Source organism: Ixodes scapularis, unplaced genomic scaffold (assembly GCF_016920785.2).
Source record: "Ixodes scapularis isolate PalLabHiFi unplaced genomic scaffold, ASM1692078v2 PGA_scaffold12__126_contigs__length_90152505, whole genome shotgun sequence".
NCBI lineage: Eukaryota > Metazoa > Arthropoda > Arachnida > Ixodida > Ixodidae > Ixodes > Ixodes scapularis.
The window spans coordinates 75,129,529-75,145,350 of record NW_024609838.1 but is presented as its reverse complement, the minus strand read 5'-3'; the positions used below and the strand labels follow the sequence as shown (position 1 = coordinate 75,145,350).

The 15,822-nt window shown below is 43.8% G+C and overlaps 1 protein-coding gene across 1 annotated transcript in view; it reads left to right on the top strand.

Annotated features, from left to right (window-relative positions):
* LOC115324995 overlaps nt 1-15,822 on the top strand; it is a 67,123-nt gene that overhangs the window by 48,899 nt on the left and 2,402 nt on the right. Inside the window, exons 4-6 of the mRNA XM_029985691.3 lie at nt 5,567-5,707; nt 6,533-6,679; nt 8,033-8,135. Coding sequence (XP_029841551.2) covers nt 5,567-5,707; nt 6,533-6,679; nt 8,033-8,135 — 391 coding nt within the window. The remainder of the gene's footprint in view (nt 1-5,566; nt 5,708-6,532; nt 6,680-8,032; nt 8,136-15,822) is intronic.

Below are 15,822 nucleotides of genomic sequence, written 5' to 3'. Positions count from 1 at the left end.
TCGTACGTAAGCCGCCAACCGGTTCCTTTACCGTGTCCTCAGAAGTGGTCCCTCGATTTACGCCTACTGACGTCACAGAAGTGTCACGCTGTTGCCTGCCGCGTCGTTGGTGGTGGCACAGCAGCAGCGGAGGAGGGTGTGGCTGACGCCTGTTCTGCTGCTGTTCACTCTCAATTTTGGCAGTTCTTGAAAGTTTAAGCAGCCAGGAGTCATGACACAGCGCCGACAGCGAAACTCGTGTTCTGTCGTGTTATTTTCCGGAACTTCTACGACCAACCGCCAGGGTCGCGACACCAAGCAGCGTGACACTTCGGTTTTTGTAACGCCACTTGTGGCCGCTTCTGACCCCCTTTTGATGCATGGCGGAATTTGATGCTAAACCAATACCACCTAAAAGAAAAGGCTTGCGGACATCATTGCCACAGTACCCTAATTGCCAACGTTATTTGATTAGCTAAATTACGGAACTGCTCATAGACGCTGCTTGCACGAGCAGTGCCCCCCTGACTCACCACTACTCGCCTCCCGTCGTTTCAGGCGCCGGACGGTTGTTATGGTAACTATGGAACACGTACGTTTCGAAGCTCAGAGACTAGATGGCGCTCCGTCGTACGTTATGGAACACATAGTTATCAAACGAAAACCTAGATGGCGCTTCAAACGATGAGATGGACTGAAGTGAGTGGAGGGGGGTACGGGGCCCTTCAGCAAGAGTTCCACAACTGAGGTAATGTGGTGACGTTGCCAATAGCGCACCTTGACGTAGGAGACGCTGTTGTGTGACTGAGTTTCTGCTCTTACGCGTATACGGGGAAATTTAGAGCGTGCTGACTCCTCCTGGCGTACGAGGGGTAAGAAATATGACTAAACAATTAACTTTCGTACTGCGGAAACATTGGTAATCATTTTATTAAAATTAAAGTGCCATATAAATTGTTTGTTCTGTGACTTGAAAGTTTTGCGTAGAAAAATCTGGCAACACTGGTAAACAGCCGAATTTTGCCAGACGTTTTAAGGCAACGTCGACCCACAGGTTGAACAAGAAGTGGAGACACCCCTTTTTGCAACGATATGCTTAGGTTTTGGAGATTGTGTCGTTCTGAAGCGCGGAGAAAGTTTCCTTGGGTGTGATTTTGATGGTCAAATTACTGTACTCCGTTTCGCCATAACTTGTCACACGCCATGGTCCCAGTAAGCTAATCAGCACAACGAAGGAATACACGTGATTATACGCTATCTCACTAGTTGCGGGCAGCGCTGTCGAAGCCATGGCTGGGTAAAAAAAAGAAGCCACTTTTTTTTTTTTTTACAGTTTTAGTTACTAGTTAACCTTATAGGGCAAGGGTCTCCAAACGTGTTGGATAAGGGATCGGACTGATGACCGGTGCAGCCTCAAGAGCCTGAAATTAGAGAAGCCAATATGAACAAGGAACTACTAAATAAGCCTAAATAAGCATTGAAATGCACAAATTTAAACGATAGCAAAAATTCAAAATAAAATGTAAAATGGACATGTACTTTATTTTTAAGTGCAATACTTTACTATTAAGGACATTACCACAATAATTGTTACCCAAAGCACCCACGAGACATAAATCTAAACACATGGGAACTTTGGAATATTCCCACAAAACAGAAGCTTAATGTAAGTGGTAGATAATATCAATGTGCAGAATATTGCCGAGAACTTGAAGGAACATTTTTGTTGTACCGCGTACATAAAACAGGGAACTTCGAATTGTAATTCTGGTGAAAACAATGTACAACAAATAATATCCCTAGAGAACCTGCGCTTTGAAAGCGTTTTCTAGGCATGTGCGAATCCTGGGTTTTGAGTTCGAATGCAAATTGAAAGCGAAAAGTGTTTTAGCTGAATGTTTACGAATCGAATATCGAATATTTTTCGTCTTTTTACTACTGCACCTTGTCTAAACGAAATTCCATTTTAACTCGTAAAGTTTGTTTCCCAGCGTTTACTTGTCCATATCTAAGCTAATTCTAATCCACCCATATTTATGGACTGCGACCTCAGAAAGTCCATTGCCTGCACGGGAAAGGCAAGTGAAATATGCATTTGAAATACAATTAACCTATGGAGACGCCCAGCTATACCTAATCGAGGGGATTTATAAATCTTCTGGCTGTATCGTAATATTTTTTTATTAGACCGACATGAGAAAATAAAAAAAAGACAATCGTGAATGGTGAACATAGGTTGTCAGGTCATCACTGGCTAACACGTATACCTTTTTCGTTTACTCTCGTCCCCAGCAATCTGGAAGATATATCCGGTATGGGCGACGAAGGAGTATGGAACTTTTCATTCTGCAAATAGTTAAAAAGGAGAGGTGCAGGAAAACGAAAATGCGTGACGGTTACGCTAACATCCTCAATGTTTTCTATTGTCGTGGCGACGGCCAAACAATGTTTTTGCCTAGAAGTGACGACATTCCAGATGGCGGTGTCTTTGTGGAAAACGTCAATACTCTAGCATATTAGCCGCAGCCTAATTTTTGAAAATTTTACTGTCGTGTAGATATCAACGTTGACAATATTTTCGTGTTTTTATACACTCCACGCGCGCGCGTGCGACATCCAGCTTTCAAAGTGGGCTTTCCTTTTAAACGCGGCAGCAATATTTGTACTTTTCGAAGTGTTGATCGTGGAGGGTTAGCTCCGTGTACCGTGCTTCTTACGGAGCATCTGTGCATGACAGAGCAGCAGCAACGCCGCCGGAAGAGAGCTCCGCAGGTGTTGCTTCTCCGCAGTGCACCAGTGCTCGGTAAGAAGCGCACACAACAGGGCTAACCCTCCGTGGTAAACCGCTTTAAATATATGAATACCAGAGCTAATCCGAAGCGAATATCGAATAGCGTAATATTCGAAACTAATATTCGAAAATTCGAATATTCGCACAGCACAAGTTTTCTCTCGTTCCTTCTTTTATATTCGCTTGCGCTTTTGGTGCGTGTCGCGGCGCCAGCTTTTTTACGGCGCTTGTATTTTTGCGTTGGTAGCGGCGGTCCGAGCTCCAAACGTCACTGGAAATACCGCGGCCATCCTAAGACCTCCGCGGACCGGATTGGCCCGCGGGTCGGGGTTTGGATTCTTGTTTAAGGGGGTGAAAACGACATATGGGACACACAAAAGATGTTCCGGATAAGATTTCCCGTTTCCCCTCTCTTTAAACTTACTTTTTCGCCCATATATATCAACTCATGTTTATAAACAAACCGGATTGCTCCTAGCGGCACGCCGCCGTCGCCACGCATGCGCGATGGAGTCTGGGCAAGAAGCGCCGCGTCGCGTATCAACAAACCTTTGGATTGTGATGTCGGGTTCAGTGTGCGTACCCGCGTTTTTTTTTCGAGTTGTAATTGTTGATTGTAGGTCTTCCTAGCAATCTCTTACTACTTTTGTGGTGTGAGCGAAATTAACGAGGATCTTAGACCGCAAAACTTTGGTGAATAATGTGAGGTGCGGTGATTGATTCCGCCTAAACTCCGCACAATGGACGCTAAATCCTGATTCACATGATATTAATTGATGTTCTGCTCGCTATTTTCAGTCGCGACGTCGCTTGGGCTGCAAACGCATGAACTGTAGCTGCAATGCTCGACGTCGAGGCTGAAAATCCCATGGAGAATTGGTCAGAGAGAGCCGGGCATAACAAGCCGGTTATGGCCATTGGCAAAAATAATCAAGATCTGCTTATATCTACTGTGTACACCGAGCCTACTTTCCCCAAACAACCCTCAAAGTTAAATGTCTTTTGACGATTACACTTACTACTTATCGCAATTATCGGGTTAACCTGCCTACGGGCCGCAGTCGTTTGAACGAGCAGACGATAATTTGCAGAAATAGACGAATTTGAACGGGCAGACGACTGTTTAAACGATCCGACGGTCGTTTGAACGTGACGCCTCACGAAGCGTTGTCTGCGGGTGATCCAGACAACTTGACGGTTTTTCGGCGTTCTTGTTGGAACAAACAAATAAATATGGCGACCGCGAATATCCATGAATTGCACCCAAAGTGCTTCGCGCAGAAGCAAGCGTGGTTTGACGGTGTCCGGTTTTTCACTTTCACGGCACTTATCCACGTTCTGAAACGAACCGATTGCAGGCAGAAAATACACAAAAACTGATTCTCACACCTTCCCGGCTTTTTTGATATATCCCAGTTCTCGGTGTTTTGATGTGACGGAAGGTTTTAGTCTGGTTTCTTCCAAAACAACACGGGAATGCCATTTCGCATAGCTATCTCTGCCCACACTCCGAGACCGGAAGTACACCCAATGCGCACCACCGTGGCGTGATGTAACATAGTTGAGATGGTGTATAGCATAAGCACGGGAACTGTGGCTGTTCCTGTGCCATCGTTTGCATTTTTTGTTCGAATTACCATTGCACTCCAAAATGCAATCGAAGTAGTTTACATAACAAACTTGAAAGACAACTTTATAAGCATAGGTGTAATTGCGAAAAATATAAGTTGATTAAAATGTGAGCTGTTCTGTGCCCCCAAGAAAGCACGGAAACGTGTTTGTTTTTTTTCCATTTTTTTTCACTTGCTTGTAGCGGTTTCGACTTTTGACATTAAAAATAGACTTGTGTGGCCTTCGCGCACCATTGGTGCCGAACGCAACAGTAACAACAAATTTGGTAGTTTTACGTGCCAAAATAACGAAGGGCACCTGACACGCCCCAGCGGAGGACTGATGATTAGTTAGGACCATTTGAGAATCTTTTGACGTGCAAACAAAATTTAGCTTACGTGGCATTTTCTCCGCAAAAAGCCCCCACCAGATTGCGGGCACCTCGGCCGGGATTCGAATCCGCCACCGCTGCCTCGGAGCCATCAAGGTGGTTTTGAGTGCTGAATAAAGCTGTGCACGTGCTATTCTTTCTTTGAAAATGCCAGAGAAAGTGGTTCCTGGTCATAATGTCTGCCGTCATAGGTGTGTCTGAGTAATCGGTTCTTCAAATAAACAAAAAGCGCATTAACGTAAGTGGAAAAAACACACACACTGAAACACGACATAGTGAAAACACATTGGGATACGAATGGCGCTTTCACTGACCTGTGAATGCGTTTCTCATAATGGGATTTGTATTATGTGATGTTTTGTTTCACTCGTGAATAAATGTTGGATTGCTGTTAAAAAATAAAGGTCGTTTCACATGAGGCGACTGTCCACCAAAAAGTGCTGCGATTTTCAGTCTTGTGGGGCCAAACACCCGTGAACACAGCATCCATTTGAACCGCCGTCCATTGATTTGTTTAGCCGCACGAGCTATGTTCCATTAGCGGAACGGCGAAAATTGCACTTCGATCGGGCAGAGATCGCGCCACGTGAAGCGGGCCATGGCCTAACGGGCTCGACTTGTGTAATCTTTGATTATTTTATTATATTTGTAAGTTTACTTTATGTCATTGATGGCGAGCACCGATGCATAAAGCTGCTAAACTGCAGCTTGTCTAGCTTTAACCCCCCGTGCATTGACCGACAGCGGAGGCAAATACATATGCTCAGGTTTATTTTATTTCGCAATAAATGCAGCCATGAACGTGACCATAGAGACTTGCCTTGAGGGGCGCAGTTGCCTGGGAGCCCAGAAGCTGTGCAACGTCAGTACCCTGAGGTGTCAGTGCAGGCCTGGCTACTCCACCAGCCCACGAGACCCAGCAGTGTGCGTACCTGGTGAGTGAATTCACTGTCTCGTACATGACGTATGTTCGTGTGTTGATGTAAACATTAAACCAAAAATTTGCTGGTTGTGGTCAGTGTTGGCATAGTCCTCGGAGTGACGATATTATAATGCGGCTCAAGGATTGGAGAAAGAATGAGCAATTAACACTGGGACAACACAACCACATCTTTCAGAAAGATGTTTGTGTTGTCCCAGTGTTAATTGTTTATTTTTTCTTCATTGATCACATGAACCAACAAGCTCTTCTCCAAGCAAGGATTGGACCCGAGCATTGCCCGGGCACTCGATTTGTGCCAGTGATTATCAATAGTTCGACAAGCATTCGGGTAGTGGCTCGTGTTCGAACGCTGCAATGACGATCATAGCTGAACCCTAACAGTGTCTGTAACTCGGAATCTGTTCCCTGCTTCGCCAAACCCAGCAAGTAGCAATGATATAGACTGGCGGCATATAATCGATTTCAGATTACGTGGCTGCATGTTCTGGCTGCTAGATGAAGGGGCAAACACTTCTTACTATATTTTTTTTACTTCTGCGACTACCATAGCGTTTGAATAAAAACTGACGCGTGTTTTATGTGTCATAAATGTAAGGGATTTATTCCAAGCGGTGTTCGCGTAAATGTCAAAAATTCGTGGCACAGACACTTTAATTGTGCTTTGATCACCCGATTGCGATTGAGCAGTTAGACGCTCTTACTCTAGGAACCCTAGATGTTTGCTGTCGAGATGGTAATTAACTCGCACATTGTGGCTACTTCAACGCAAATTATGTGGCTTATACCAGTTTGTCCTCTGTTGTTTTAAACGTTTCAGAAAACACTCTGCGGAGGGGACAAGGCCAGGGCGAACCATGTAACTCTTCCATACCATGTTCCAAGGCCCGTGCCGAATGCAACAAGCCTGGTCAATGCTTGTGCGCACTGGGCACTGTATGGCGAGCCGGTTCATGTGCTCAAGACAGTGAGTGCAGTTTATGGTGTGGTTTCTTGTAGGAAACTACGCTAAGCGAAAATGCGTCACGATGAGTCTTTATTTGACAAACGAGAGTTAGGGGGACCCGACGTTCTGAGTGTGTTGAGCAGCTTGGGGCGCTGCAATACGCGTGCGCAGAACTTCTGCCCTTGCGCAGTGCGACGCCCCAAGATGCTCGGAAGGACTCGGGGCGTCGGGGGCCCTATTCTAAAACCTTTTGAAGCAAAAACAAAAAAACGCTTTCGAAAAAAAAAAAAAAAATCAATAGGAGACAAAGAAAGACAGGGAACAAAGTTAAATAACTTTTAGGTAAATTTGCGTGTGCGTTGTGTTTTTTGACAGCGGAAAGTGCGGCCCCAGTGGGAGTCTGTATAGGAAATTTGGCCAGTGCAGAAGTATTTCTAGCTCGGGGTTTTTAACGTGCGTCGCGCGGTAGTGATACTTAATAATCCAGACTGAGTCACGAGTGCCGATGCAACGTCCCTCTCGCAATGAGCTTCCGAGCTTCTGATGATAAAGCTGTCTAACATATTGCCTTTTTGTGTACCGTATTTTACGGACCACAGTTCGCGGACTTGCATGCTTAAAACTCAAAAGTTTACGTGATGCGCACAAGAGAAGGAATTGTTTAAGAGTATTCACCATGACGGGACCTGCCAGATTTTGTTAATAACATAATATATTGATAATATTTACTGTATAATACAAGCTTCTTTCTGAGTTAATTAAGCAGTCATTTATTAGGCTATACAGTGCAGGGGCATTTTTTATGCGCGGATTTGGCACCAGGCGCGAACAATCCGTAGTGTCTGAACTTTGCACCGCACAATACCTTTCCAAGCAAAAATGCATTTTTGTTTTTGTTTTCAGCCAAAAATTCACGTTTAATACTTCTTTTCGAAGAATTGCATTTCATAGCAAGCCCTCAAACGTCTGAACTATAGTAGTCACGAAATACTGGGTGGACAGCTACAATCGTGTATTTTCTAACAATTCTCTGCAGTGGATATTGAGTGGTTAGGGCGTATTTTTCGCGTCCCTATCTTATAGCGCTCACTTATTTGGCCATTTGGAAAATATGAGAAAGATAACGCAGTTGTCGCATTTTGGAAAGATGGAAAGAGATATCCGATTCTTTCCAAAAATATCAAAATTCTGTGCTTACTTCGTAAAGGATACGTTTCTGTTTAGATATGCTGCCTCGTGAGCTCGGACGTTAATCGCTGTTCATTGAAAAAAAAAAAAAAAAAGCCCAATCTCGACTTTAGATGACAGGTTTATCGCTCGTTTAAAAGATGTATTGTATTTTAAAGTTGAACAGATATATTCTTATTTTGCCAGAGTTCCGGTTGGTGTCTTGGCTCATTTGGGTTGTCGCTTCGGCGGCCGTCATCGCTGCAATACTGGTTGCTGCCAAGGTTACAGCGCTCATATTGAGGAAAAGGTACGTAAATGGGAATGCTGGTTAAAAAATTATTTTAACTGCAGTTTTGCGTTCTCGGTGTATGCTGATAGACAACACATTTTAAGGTTTTACTTAGTTTTACCAAAATCAGGGGAAACCAAAAAAAAAAAAAAAAAAACCGAAAGGGAGCCGTCAACGAAAAGCAGATAAGTGTGTCCCTTTTCACCAAGCTAGTTCACCACCACTACCTCTGAAAACAATGGGACGACGAGGGCAAGAGACTTGCTTTCTTATTACGAAAGAGAGGTCAGGGTTCAAATTATTTATACATTAAGGTCGCGCGGGCATATTCTATTCAGCAAGTCAGGCGGTCGTGGGCAGACGATCTTTGCCAGGCACGTCAGAGCAACGTTGCGTCCGGTGCCCTGCTAGGCCTAGCGTTACGAGCGAACCCTTGGCGGTCGCTCGTAGCTTTTTTCCGGGTATTCGGGGTTCCAGCGTGCACCTCCGCGGCGTTCAGTACCGAGTAGTTATTTCTTTTGTCTTGCTGCTTGAAGTCGGTACGCGCGCGGAGAGCGATTGCTCACTTATTGCTAACATTGCTCGCTTACGTCGTCGGGACGACGTAAGCGAGCAATTTTGTCGGCCATGTTGATTATATCGCAAAAAGTGCGTAATGCAATGCTGGAGACGTCGTAACATTCCACCATAACTGGCGAGAAACTTGAAATAATTACGCTTCGTGAATCAGGCCTCCGGACTTTAGAGTCAAGCTGCATAAATCAGTGTCGATGCAGGCGAGTTTAATTTTTACAGATTGGTGAAGTAACGCGAAATAAACAAGGACTGAGCTAGGCAGTAAACATCGCTCGTCCTGCCTACTGCCTATTAGCCCCGAGAAGTTCGCGTGGCGCCCCCTTACGGTGAACCGGGGTGACGTCACGGCGAGGAGAGAATTTTTCCCCGACTCGCCCCGCTCGCCTTGTGGAGACTGTGACGACGCTAGCTGTCGGCGCGCTAGTTTCGATTTAGTTTTTTTTGCGTGTTTTTCTTAGGAAGTGTAAATTATTATAAGTGCCTTTATTGAGGTATGGCCTGTAGCTACAGGCGAAACTTCTTCCAACATTTTAAGCATGGTTGAAAGGGCAGGCAACGCATGAATCACAGCTGGTATATGAAAATAAAGAAATATGGCCATAATTGCCGGAGCATCACTATAGATTTACATCTCGCACAATAAATGCTGCTGATGGTCTGAATAAATTGGCCAATTATGTATACTCTTTTTTTGTACTTCTGTTTTTAAACAAGATCGCCGAAGCAGAAAAGCTGCATGCTGCTCAAGCAACATGCTAAATACAGTCTGGGCCATGGGTAGAGAGTCACAAGTAAGACAGCCCAACTGCAGGCGCAAAGTAAAAAAAAAACAAGCAACATTCATTATATACATTGCTCGCATTTCACCTTTGCTGGATTCGGATGGTATTTCAATGGGCTCCACTGGTTGTATCTGTACTCTTGTTTATATCATCCCTCAAGAAATGTACAACAAATGTAAGCGAAGGTGTCTAGCTCGTTATTAGTCCCTTAAGCCCTAAAATTGAGATTTGACTTAAATCGAAATATCCTGAAACTAAAATACCAGAAGCTTTTGTCACGTAGACTGTCGCTCTTCACAGGTCCTACATTTTCTGCTACTGGTGCTGCATGTACCACTAGACAGACGTGCGAATGCTTGCTTTTACTCCTGTTTTCCTCTGTTGTCAGAGAGTCCAGCTGCAGGGAGTTTGGAGGCTGAGGAAGGCTTTTGGGGACCTGCAGCAGTGTCTCTTTTAATTGGAAATGACAATTCAGACTAAACGGTGTATTTTCCGAATACCCAAGGCTGGAATAAAGAATGCCAGGAAAAAGTATAAAAATTCCGAATTACGGCACTATTGCTGTGCATATTTTGGGCAGTTCAATATATATCATACAGGCAACTGGGGGCGATTCGGCCGTTTTTGCTGCTACCATGCAAACTAATTTCCAGTAATTCTGCATCTTCTAAGAAGTATGCCTGCATACGTGTATAAACTATATAATTAATTCAGAAAGAAGCTACATTTATGTAGAACAACCCTGTTCCACGAGCACTTCAAAGATCATCAGACGCAGGTCCTTTAAAACATCTGCGAACCACCGCATGCAGAGTGGCAGCATAGAGTCGGCGTCGCGAACTAATTTGCCGACACCCCCAAAGGCCCATGATATAAATGCCATTTCAAATGTCTTGAAAGCGGGATGTAATATCGTCCAAAGTCATGAACATGCAAGGAACAAAAATCCAGCGTCTGAAACGCTTACGCCACCGCTTCTACGACCCCTCGCAAGATTGCCTTGTGTCGTGTGGACGGAAGGGGAGGTTGATCGGCGGAATTGCCTTCGACAATAGCTTTCGGGATTTGTAATCCAATTTCAAAGGTAAAGGGGTCAAGCAGGCTTATAAAATGTACTGAAGCACGTCAATATCGGCCTAACTAAACGTCATGTACACCGGGTAAACGAAGTCCAGCTCCTCGAAGAGCTTGCGGCTCGCAACGGCAAACCAGGAAACCGGTGCTGGAAGCAAGCCGATGCGAGATCGCGGAGCGGAGTCCTCCCCCTGACGTCACGGTACACCTCACCCAATCAGGGCGCGGCGACCGCAGTGACGCTTGTGTTCGCTCTTGGGGCTAATATCTGTTTTTGTTTATTGAGTGATGTTTCATCAATTTGTAATCAAGTTATGTGCTATATTCTTAACTCTTTCCGGACCATGGGAAAAATGCCTGTTCTTTTGCTATATTCTGTTACCTTTCTCTACTGGGAAAACGCTTAGGAGACTTTCTCAGTAGTAAGTACGCTATTGTCACAAAAACTCCGGCCAAAGTTTGAAGTTACCAAAAAATCGCGATTACAAGTAAGGTGTACAAGTTGTACACGTTACTAAAGAAGTCAAGAATTACATTTTCAATTTTCCACTGCTAAATTGTAACCATTTACTGCTACAATTACTCTTCCATAAGCGTAGGTGAGCGTTACGTCCAAAACGTAATCCGTTACATTTTCGGTGTTACTTTAACGTTACGTCCTAGGGTAAGCAAAAAAATAAAATAATATGCCAATAGGACCTTAGCAGATGTTCAGGAGGCGCTGCAGTTGGGCGAAAGTCAGCGCCTCCACCGGCAACGATGGGTAGTCGCCGGTGCGTCGTCTGCCTCTCCTGCCCCCATTTCTCTTCGCTAACTTCCAAATGCAGCGCTGGCTTGTTTGACGGCGTGCGTCCCCTTACGTATTGAAAACGTAGTGACTGATTTGTCTGGGGTAACACTGCGCTGTTGCTTGGGTATAGTGGACATAATACTCCGGGCATACCCTGAAGGCACTTACGCAACACGGTCTCGAGTTGACTTTTGTCTCAGGGTGCAAATTACTGTGATTAATGTTCATTAGATCAGATCGTGTCTGCCCTGACTTTATTATTTCCATATGTATACAAAATGTTTTATTTGGGGGCAACTCGGGAAATGTGTTTGAGGTAAGGTTAACTTCATTCACTTTATTATTTTATTGTCGGTGAATATTTGCTAGAAGCTTGTTTTCCTTTTAGTTATTTTATTTATATTCTCAATAAACATATTAACACTTTCGAAAAAGTAGTCAAGCACAATTTGATGGTTTCATATTTCATTTCACGTTTCACATTTCATATTTCATTTCACGTTTCTTAATATTGTTACTAAAATACATTTCGAGATCTGGACGGAAATGGTCAATAACTTCTATTCGTGAATGATATATTTTTATAACCAACCGTTTTGGGAGTCTTTTCTCAATTTGGAGAGTTTACGACACCGTGATATGATTGGTTTAAAATATGTAAACACTTATTTGTTTTGAACAGAAGCAGAAGCAACTTAAAATTCGGTGACTTCCAAGTTGGCGAATCGCATCATGTCTAAAAAATTAAAGACAACGATACGAGAAAATTAAGTTGGTGCGAAGCTTTTTGACTTAACGAAGCATAAGACCGCAGATCGGGAGTTCGCCGTGTGCTTAAAAACCGCGTTACAAATTATCCACAATACACATATGTTTCCAGAAGTGTTGCTCACATGTTTTGTGGTACTCGAACTGCGTATTTTACGCATGACTTTGATACATATGCATACTTTAGTGTCCCAATGTTTCGGCTTCTATATTAAATTACGCAATGCACTTTGAATTGATTAACCAATTCACAGTAAGCATCGGTAAAATAGCGAATAGCAAATCGGCAAATGTGCGAATAACGCTCTCGAACTCTTCACCGAATAACAATATCAAGGGCCAAAAGGACGTCCTATTTGAGTCAGAACGTTATCTTATCTTCTTTAAATTAAAGGAAAGGATGTACCCACATTACTGAGTTCTTCCGCACGACAGAACGTCATGGTAAGCTCTCTCACTCAAACGCCGTTTTGACTGAGCGCTACACAAAACAAATAGATTACAGAAACTCGATATTACGTGTCGTGTATAAAGTGATTGCTGCCCAGGAAGTAGATAAAATGGGTACAAAATACGGCATTTTATCACCAAACCTCATGGTTACCACGTGCGGGTAACCTCATGGCTACCATCAAACATACAGGTAGCAAGGATTTCAGGCTTTTGTACTTTGTTGTTTTACACGTTAGGATAAGACACCAACGAGTTCTAATGTTGTAAACGCACACTATAGAATGAAGAAGGCGTTCGTTTGTTCGTGTCGTTGTGCATTACGCATCTCAAGTACAACGACTTCAACGGCACAAATGACGAAACTAACTTCCCATTCTTGCGGAAGCTGAGCACCGTATGGCGCCGCCTGTCAAAACAAACTCCCTTGGACGGTCTAAGCTGACGCACGAAAAGTTTGACAGGGATGTGGGCAACCTGGAACTATTAGAAGAATAGCCGAAAAACAACCCAACATTAAATAAATAATGAAATTTAAATAAAAATGAAGTATTCTAATATATATGGAGCAATATGCCAGTTACTGTGATCTTATTCAGTCGATTTCCGCTTTCAACTTCATCTCAGCGGAAGACGGAGCGTCCACTCCTGTTGTGACATTATATGCACGGTCGTAGTCACTATAACCGAAGAGGGCATTGTTGATTATCTTCTGGAATGCGTGCCATTGTTTGGTGTCGTCCTCTCTGCGTCTTCGAAAGCGAAGGAGTGACGGGACAAAAAGAACTGGCGCTCACATATCCGCTATACCAACTCGAGTGCATTTCGACAGTCTTTGTTTTGTTTGTCAGAAGTAAACATTTTGACAGTGGAAATTTGCCTATTATTGCTTGCACCGAGAGTCCGTTTCTTTATATCAATGTACTTCCTTCTTTGTTGTGGGCGAGCAAGATTAACAAAAATAAAGCAAAAAAAAAATCTAAAAAAAATCCAGGTGAAGAAAAGCTTTGAGCAACTGAAGGCTGCCAGGCCCTGCGTTTGTTTAGTGCAGGTGACAGTATTATGTCGGCAAAGCTCATCTACACGCAAAAAGAAAAGATGCGATATTTGTTGGTGTTCTGAATTACCGCATTTTTTCTGTGAATAAAAAGGAAAATACAACGGATTACAATAATTTTCTTAACTAAATAGGTCAATTAATTTCAGTCTTTCTTGTGTTTCTTCTCTCGGTATTTTTGCAAACGAAAAAGCACCAGGCAATTGAGCGGGTGGGTTTGCAGTGCCTCTAATTGATGGCGTTGCATGCTGCGCCGAATATTGACATTTCTAGCGTTATTGAGGATTAATTTTGAGGCAAGAAGAATGAATGAAGAGTTATATTTTTTTTTTTAGTTTGCTGCAGAAAGGAAGTTTGATCAGTTGACTCACTGTACACGGCTGAAGACTGTGCGACGGCAGGTCACCGCGATCTGTCGGTGGCTCGTTCACTGTGGGTTCGAAATTTCGCTAACACATTTTGGTTGACAGGCTCTCAGCGGTGCTGTCCCCTTGTTGACATTAGAACCGCGCGTGGTCGCTCAAAGAGTTTCTACTATGCGGAGCGCAAGATCTTCTGCTTCGTTTGCTGTGGTTGTCGTGACGTCAGAATGCCGAGGTGCGATTGGCTCTGATTGAAGAATAGTGGGTAGAACTGAAGGCAGCTTGCTTTGACGTCTACCCACCATCCTTCAATCAGAGCCACTCAGAGCTCGGCGTCTTTCTGACATCACTGTAACCGCTGCAAAAGAAGTCGACGAACGTGCGCTACGCATAGCGCTACGAAGTTTTGGGACGAGCTGCGTATTGGACAACTCTGCTATTTGGTTTACAATATAATTTCATGAGTAGAAATTAAGCTAAATAAACGGGTATTTTGAATGATGCAAACGTCAAAGCAGATATCTCAATTCGAACGTCGAGTTAAAGGGAAGCTGAAACACTTCTTGAAAAAAACGAGTTAGAGGTGAATTCTGGACTTATTTTTATCCCGTGAATCTGAATATCACATTCGCTTCCTCTAAAGATGCAACTAAACGCGAAAAACCTCCGACCAGTCGTGACGTCATACTAGGATCTTTGGGCCGCCAAGCGCGTGTCGCTCGTGTGGGCAGCGTGTGCAATTGCAAGCTTTGCAGGTATATTTTCTCGCACTGACGACAGTCGTGACGTCTCTTTCTGACCTTTTTGAAAATAGCAAGAGTGCGCGTGCATAGCTTTGACAGGCGCTGAAGATGCGCGAGAGCAGAGATTCTGAAAACTCCTAGTGTGACGTCACGCCCCGGGTAGGAGGGGCTTCGGCGGTACTTTAAAAATTAATTTCTGAAGTCTGCATGCTCTGAATTGAAAAATAATCTCAATATTCCTGATCCTGGAGATAAAATGAAGGCCATTGAAGTGTTCTTTCTCAAATAAAGTACCGCTTCAGTTTCCCTTTAATTTCTAAAACATAATTAATTTTCTAAAAATATGGTTCCTACCGGATAGATATGAATATATCTCGAAAGAAAATAGCAGAAAGAATACCTGAAATATACAAAACGTTCCTCATCTTGACAAAAGTATATCTGCAAAAGCTAGACTTTTAGCTGAAGAGGTTTGAGGCACCAAAAATCAAGTTATTCCCCGTGACTAAGGTGCCATTGGGCTAAACAGTTCTTTAATGTGGCCACATGATTAACTGGCTCCATCATCAAACCGACGTTACTATTCGAGTGCGAAAAAGCAATGGAGGATTCGCGAGGAATCCGTTGCTTGTGAAGTTGAAAACGTCCCGTAGCCGGACCCGTAACAACAACGAGGACGCGCCGTCGGTTTTACGTTCGGCTCAAAAATCGCTGCCACGAGGAAGGAGAAAGAGAAACACAGAAACCAAAACGATAGTCTTCAATCCACATATGAGAAGATGCAGCGAGCGCTGGAGATCAGCGGGGAATTTGAAATAGGCTTCCACGCATATCGATCGCGGGGCATCGACGCTCCGTGGATTAGGTATAATATTGGTTAAGACAGTACAGGGGCAGACCAATGGGTCAGGTCTGAGGAACGGGGTTCAAGGGAGGTGCGACCTCACAGACGGTTGTGCCGTCATGGACAAACCGTTGCCGAGATCTATTTTCTTAACCTAATATTTCCATCTCACCGAGAACTGTATATTTCTTCCTAAAACAAAACAAAACAGTACGTGTATGTCGTTTTCTCAATAAAATGTTGCCTTTAAACCCCCTCT